This window comes from Poeciliopsis prolifica, unplaced genomic scaffold (assembly GCF_027474105.1).
Source record: "Poeciliopsis prolifica strain line A6 unplaced genomic scaffold, Auburn_PproV2 SCAFFOLD001, whole genome shotgun sequence".
In the NCBI taxonomy this organism is placed as follows: domain Eukaryota; kingdom Metazoa; phylum Chordata; class Actinopteri; order Cyprinodontiformes; family Poeciliidae; genus Poeciliopsis; species Poeciliopsis prolifica.
Window position 1 is genome coordinate 17,116,144 of NW_026562376.1, and position 7,173 is coordinate 17,123,316.

A 7,173-nucleotide genomic window follows, 5' to 3' on the forward strand; every position below is an offset into this window, starting at 1 on the left:
ATAAACAAATGAAAACTTATTATTATTTTTTTTTTAATATATCAAAAATCTTACTTCTAAATACTAAAAGGAAATATAGTGATGAAGATGCAGTTACTCTAAATTATTTAAACTTCAAACTGAACACTTGGTTCTAATTTGATTTTGCTGAAGGCCAGGGCACCGTAAGACTATGGGCTTACGGTGCCCCCTGGTGGTGAAACTATGCTACAACCTCTTGAAAGACATTTCCTCTCAGATTTCTATCATTTCATGATAGAAATGTTTCCTATCATGTCCTTGAGGTTCATCGAAGCAAATCCGAATTACGTCATTCTACTTTAATCATATTTCTCATCTTTTCAAATGAGGAATATGATGAGTATGGTGTTTGATATGTGTCAAATTGTAACAGTGCAACAGCAGACATGGTGCAGATCTTATAGTGGAAATCGGAGAAATAAGAAAAAGAAGCACAGGACACAGGTTTAGAGCAACAGTAGATCTCCAACAGTGCCAGACAGAAACCAAGGAGAGTAAACAGTGTAGAGATGCTGTTGCGGTGCCAGATGAGGACAATAAACAGAATGCAGACCAGCTGGTGGGGAACCTAAAGAGGAAATTGACAGAAGGTGGAGATAGGATAAAAAGAAAGGAAACAAAGAGAGTGCAACTAATCAAAAGCTAAGGGCTAATAGACTAAATCAGCTGGTCATCAACTTCAGTCCTTAAAAGCTGGTGTCCCTGCTTCAACACCCAGAATCAATTAATAAGGTTAGCAGGCCTCTGGACAATTTGACTGCATACTGAGGAGGCAATTCAGCCATTTGATTTGGGTGTGTTGGACAAAGTACACATGAAAAAGTTTCAGGACACCAACCACTGGACTACACAGAAATACATAGAACAGAGCAAAGGATGACGCTAAGAAAATCTATACAAAGAAAGAAACATGTGGAGAGGCACTAATGGAGAGAGATAATTAGCACAAAGGGAGCCAAGATACTCAAAAGAATTACAAACCGAGGATAAAGACTAACACTCATCTAGGAAAACTAAACGCAAATGCACAAATGAAAGAACAAGAATAAACAAATGAAACTCAAAGACACAAAGCTTGAGTTGCTAGAAAAAAATAAACTCAGAAATGAACTGAATGAGGAAAGACCTACAGAACATAAAAAGCCCATAAGGTAATTATCAAAAATGGTTTTGTTAACCTCAGTTCATCTACTACAGATGACTCGTTGTCTTTTTAAATTCCACAAAGTAACTGGAGGTTTGGTTTTGGCGTTTTCCCCTTTCCAAGTGCAATCTGAAGCTTTCCCACCGCCATTAAACCCTCCCACCTGCCCACCACTCTTCTGCCCCCTCCTCCTTCTCCTCTTCCTCCTCATACTTTCCAAATAAAACGGAACCAGCTGTGCGCCGTCTGCTGCTCAGACGCTGAGCTGAGTCTGTGTAGTGGAAGGAAGCAGAGCTGTCCGGTGCCATGCTGCTGCTGGGGTTCTGGGGTCTGTGTTTACTGTGGACGGCCGGCGCCATGGAGCGAGGTCCCGTTAGTCTGAACGAGATGTTCAGGGAGGTGGAGGAGCTGATGGAGGACACTCAGCATATGCTGGAAGAGGCGGTGCACAAGGTCTGCGTCACATTTTATCCATTCATATCAGAGAAAAAAGAATTTATCATTGAAATCCGTGCTAGTCTTTATTATTATTATTATTATTATTATTATTATTAATTTAGAATATAAAAAGTTTAGAGTCAAAAGGGTAAAAATCTGCGTGGGTGGTATTTAGTTTGTCAAGTTTCTGCCAGGCTGCGAATGCTTTTGGCAGATTACACAGATTTTCCATGGCTGGATGTTTGGGGAAAGTCTGTCTGACCCAGCCTGTTGAAGTCTGTTTTGGGCTCAAAATAGACCCTGACAAATTTACTTGGATGAAGAATTGTCTCTGAGGTTGAGACCCACTTAGTTTTGTTCTTTAAAGTCTTTTTGAAATTCTTTTTAGGGCCTTCCTTTGGATTTCTTGTTGTTTTTTTGTCTTAAATTTCATTGGTCCATTAAACCCACTGAGTTGGGTCGTTGTCTGCTTTGGACAAAGGCATACGATCATTGCACTGTCTCCAACAGATAACTAATGAAAGTGCTAAATTCTCCTCATCCCCTATGGATCTGCCTCCCAACTACCACAATGAAACCAGGAAGACGGTAAAGGGCAACAATGGGGAAACTCGGATCCTGGATCGAACTGACAAGGTGGGTCCTTTCCAAACAAACTCACTTGAAAGCTTGAGTCTGTAAAACACCAAATCAGAAGCAATGTGCTTGCCAAAGCTGTTTTGTCGTTCAACTTCTGCAACGCTGCCTCTCGTATATCGCTCTTTACTTGCAGGAAACTGACAACAGAACAGGAGAGACTTATACTTCCCATGTGCATCTGGAAGTCTCTGGCCAGTGGAACAGTGTGGCTCATGTGAGTTTTTTTTGTTTTGTTTTTAGTGTTTGTTTTGAGTATTCAGTGAGGAAGACTGATTACAATAACAACAAAATAAGACGTGTGAAAGAACAGCAGATGGCCGGTTAAGAGGACTGCAGCAACACTTGAAGGTAGAAATTCAGCTGATGTGAATTTATTAACGCTGTCAGTTGTCTGTACAAAAACAAACTGAAAAGGATAAAAGTTATGAAACAATTGTTATGACTAACATCTAAAATCCTAACACTTTTTCTTTCTTTTTTCCCCCTAAAAGATCACTCACTGACACTGTAGCAGTACAATGTTTTTTTTTGTTTGTTTTTTTCCATGCTGTGTGAAATGAAGTCATCCAGGAAATAAACTCACTGTATATCTTTTAAAGTTTTTCACCAGCAGGCGGCTGGCTTTTTGGAAACTGAGATCATTACTGGAGTTTGCTGCATTACAAAGGTGGTTTTGATATTCTGCTTTCCTGGCAGCCATACAGATGGTGGTTATGTTAATAGTCTCTGCTGCTTAATGCCAGGAAAGCTTAGCAGGGGGAGGGGGTGGGAACCAGCAGAAGCATAACGGAGCAAGCTCAGTTTTTCTAAAGTCGGTTCAAATGTTCTGCATCACTGTGCAGTTATTGTAAAGTAGCAACTTGTAAATCGACAAGAATATCAGTGAATGTGTTTTGTAAAAGGTGGGGAACATCTGGCTGTTTAAGAGTTTAATTTGGTTGTAAAAGTCTGTTGGTTTATGAAAGACAGACATAAAATGACCTGAGAAAAAATAAAACCAAAACATTTTTAAATTATGTTTGTGCAGGAATAGTGCCAGTCACAGTTCATGGTGCTCCTTGTAAAGATGATGCAGCCTTAAAACTGAGCTCTTTGCTGGCCACTGTTCCTTTTAGTACTCTGGAACTTACATCTATTGGAGCTAAAAATGTTATGAGTAGAGAGGAAAGTAGCTTTTATGCCTGGTTAACATCTGTGATGATTTGGCCATATGTTTGTATGGAAAAAGGTCCTTTGTTTTGAATTATAGGTGTGGTTTAAAAAAAAAGAAAAAAATCTTAGACAGTTCAGACGTCACAATCTTTCTGCAAGGGTATGTGAAAGAGAAACGAACCCCCCTCCTTCATGCGGCCACCCACCAACCGGTGGTGCAGCAGTCAGTTGCCAAATATCTTGAGTCAAGACTGCAAGTGCAGGTCACCAGACACTGAGACTATTGTAAAAAAACAAACTAACCTTGAGTGGCCTCATCTGATTACAGCACATGTTTCCCTTGAAATTCCCAGTAGAGCTAAGCTAACTACAACATCTACATTGTCTGTGTCATTTTGTTGTGGAAACTTTTTTTGATTTTTTTTTTTTTTTTAATTATTATCATTTTAATGACTATTTCTTTTGCAGTAACTCAAACTAAAATGGACAATGAATCTGGACAAAAATGCAACTTGTGATATAGCAAATACATGTCTTACAAAAATGCATGAACAGCCAAGTCTATTCAAAAAGACACATTTTTATCTTGTGTACTCTGTCCATAAAGGATTTTTTTTCAAATTAAGTCTAGTTTGTTGGATGCAAATTGAGTTTGGTTATAACTTTGCACTGTGGACTGTGCATGCCGATATATTTTGTGGAACTACAATTGAAATTTTCAAAATGCAAGCAAATTAAACTTGGATAATATGTATAACCGTACATGTAATTCAATTAGTGAAATTTCTTTTGTGTATTATATGTGCATTTTATTTTTATTTACATAGGAATTTTTGGTACTGATGACTTTATTCTGATCAAGTTATCAGTAGGATATTTATTTTTATCAGCTTAAATATGAATATGAACAAATGACTGGAATAACAAGCTGTGATTTAAGCTGACGGTGTAGTATCCCAAACCAGTCTTTTGTACAAACTGCCTTCCTTTTATAAAGGCATGAAATCAGGAATACAATTTGCACCTTACAAATTCTCTATTTAGAACTTTATAAACTTAGATTTTTTTTCTTTTTCTTTTTTTTATTGCATGCAATCTGAAATGACATGTTTTAATTGCATTCTTGTCTTGTTTCATGCATGGGACAGCAGTTTACATGTCTCATTCACGTGTAAGTGTTGTCTGGACATCGACAAATGAATAACATGAAAATATTAGAGGTGTCAAATGTTAAAATCAAATGAGATAACATGAATGAACAATCAATCCACAGGATGTTTAACTTTACTTAAAACTTTTTGACATTTGAACCTTCAGGAGTGCATGGTGGATGAGGACTGTGGGGACCTGAAATACTGCTTTTATGAGATTGAGAACTCAAGGTGCCTTCCCTGCATAGCAACAGATATGGTGAGTCATCATTTTTGTTCTGTATTTGCTTCAACTCCACGTGCAATCACAAAGCCACTATAACAAGATGCAACAAGTCATTACAGGTGTCATGTACCAGTGCCTTGTACTCTTTTCTTTTTTGTTGTTGTTTCTCTGTTCTTTACACACACACAAAAACTCAAGGACTCAATGGAAAGCATCTGTGAAAGTCAGTTATCAAGTGCAGATTCCCATTTGAACATAGGACTAGACTGTGGCTGGAACATTCTAACACACTGATATGCTTTTCCCTAAATCACTCCAGACAAGCACTAGCTCTTTATCTAGCGGTAAGCTGGTGCTGTCCAGCTGGAAGATGAATATCCATCAGTCTTTTGTAGCCAGGTTTCTTCTGAACTATTCCTGTATTTATCGCCCTCACCCTTCCTATTCCAAGTTCCTTTTGAAAAATGGAAATGGACTGAACTTATATAGCACTTTTCCAATCATTTTGACCACTCAAAGCGCTTTACACTAGAGTCACATTCACCCATTGATACGCAGACCGGTAGGCAATTTGGGGTTAAGTGCCTTGCCCAGAGGCACATCGACATATGGCCGGAGGAAGCTGGAATCGAACCTACAACCTTCTGATTGCAAGACGACAACTCTGCCACACAGCCACAGTCGCATTTTACTTCCTCCACCAAATTTTGATGCAGCTCATTATGTTTCTGAAGTGATGTGGGAGAGAATTGTGTAAATGATCTGATAAAAGTTGTCATAATGTCTGACTTTTTTTTTCTTTTGTTTTAGGTAGTGAAACTGTTTCTGAAAACTGTGCTTCCCTTACAGCCATGCTCAAAGGATGAGGAGTGCTGCTCAGATCAGATGTGTGTTTGGGGTCAGTGTACGGCGAACGTCACCCAGGGGACAGCGGGGACTATCTGTCAGGGTCAGAGCGACTGCAGGCCAGATCTCTGCTGTGCATTTCAACGAGGTGACGTGGAATATATGTACAGGTCAAAATTTGCATCAGATACCATGTAGAGTGTACACTTTGAATGGAAAAATCTGTTTGTTTAAATCTTTATTTAAAAAAAAAATTCATTAGATAAAACCCTATTTACTGCATTATAGCAATGCAATTTGAAATGCTGAGGTTTTAAAAAAAACATACAGTGGCATTTTAGTTGGCAGACATTCAAAAGTATGTTAAACAAACATGGATACATGCACAAAAAATTAAGTCAGGCATGCATTGTTCAGTCAGTAGTCTACTGAATGGCAGGCTTTCTGCTATTGACTCTATGAATAATTATCGGCTGTCTTTATCTTGTGCATATGTTCTTCCCCTCAGAGTTCTTGTTTCCAGTATGCAGTCCCAAACCTTCAAAGGGAGAGTCCTGCCTGAACCACCCCAACCTTCTTATGGACATGCTGGAATGGGACCAGGAGGGCCCCAGAGATCACTGTCCATGTGTGGCCAACCTCCATTGTCAACCTCATGGGTGAGAACAAACTGAACCACAAATTTGTTGGGCACGGCTAACAGCAAAAGCGACAAAGTTTTACTCCAAACTCTTTCTTTTTGCAGTCGTGGATCCGTGTGTGGAGAGTAAGACTGAAGGTGTAGAAGTTTCTAAAGAGTTCAGTTCAGTGCAGTGTCCCATCTGCACATCATCTGCATTCTTTATACTATTTATGCTTAACCGCAAAGTCTGTATTGCAAGACAAAAAGTAAATAAATGACTTTAATTTAGTTTTGACAGTTTTATGTGTTTTCTTTCCTGGATCCCTTAAAGGTAGGAAATCTAGTCCTGGATGTTTCATTGAATCTGATTTATGTTCAGATTCAATGTTGGATATTTTTCCAGGTCGGTGAGCTGCTGCATCTTTTATGCTCTCATTAAGTTGACCATAAACTTCTTTGTATAAGTATGCCTTCTTGGATCAAAAGTTAGGCAGTCTGCAGAACAGCTAAAGACTGGCCCAGAAAAGACTTCATGCGAAACATAACAATTATACAAATGTATAATTGGACTTGCAATTGCAAACAAAGAATAGTGTTTACTTTTTTTCACCCAGTGATGTCTTGATTTTTAAAGTTTCTCGATAATTTAACCTCTTGCATCCCCCACCAAAAAAAGATGGTGACTTTTTAAAGAAAACAAAGTCGTACAGACTGCTACATTATTCAATATTGTTTGTCAATGATTTCTTGCTGATAATCCTCATTTGTCATCTGACAAACTGACAAATCTATAGTAATTTAACATCTCTGAACACTAGGGGGCACTAAACGGCAGAAAGGGGAAGATGACTGGCTGCTAACTCGCATGATCATTACGTGGTCAGATACAGATCTCTGTCCTGCAGCGAGCTCTGCTGCAGAAAACAAAATGCCT

General features: G+C 38.7%; 1 protein-coding gene across 1 annotated transcript; it reads left to right on the plus strand.

Annotated features, from left to right (window-relative positions):
* The first annotated feature begins 1,395 nt into the window (after window positions 1-1,395).
* On the plus strand, window positions 1,396-6,527 carry dkk3b (dickkopf WNT signaling pathway inhibitor 3b). Its single transcript, XM_055027587.1, has 7 exons — window positions 1,396-1,618; window positions 2,114-2,239; window positions 2,376-2,456; window positions 4,712-4,804; window positions 5,621-5,765; window positions 6,126-6,276; window positions 6,363-6,527. The coding sequence occupies exons 1-7, from the start codon at window positions 1,472-1,474 to the stop codon at window positions 6,385-6,387; spliced, it is 768 nt and encodes a 255-aa protein (XP_054883562.1). The 5' UTR covers window positions 1,396-1,471; the 3' UTR covers window positions 6,388-6,527.
* Window positions 6,528-7,173: the final 646 nt, after the last annotated feature.

Coding starts and splice junctions, on each gene's coding strand:
- dkk3b (XM_055027587.1), top strand. CDS start 1,472: ATGCTGCTGCTGGGGTTCTGGGGTCTGTGTTTACTGTGGACGGCCGGC. Junction 1,619..2,113: donor TGGAAGAGGCGGTGCACAAG/GTCTGCGTCACA, acceptor TGTCTCCAACAG/ATAACTAATGAAAGTGCTAA. Junction 5,766..6,125: donor CTGCTGTGCATTTCAACGAG/GTGACGTGGAAT, acceptor TCTTCCCCTCAG/AGTTCTTGTTTCCAGTATGC.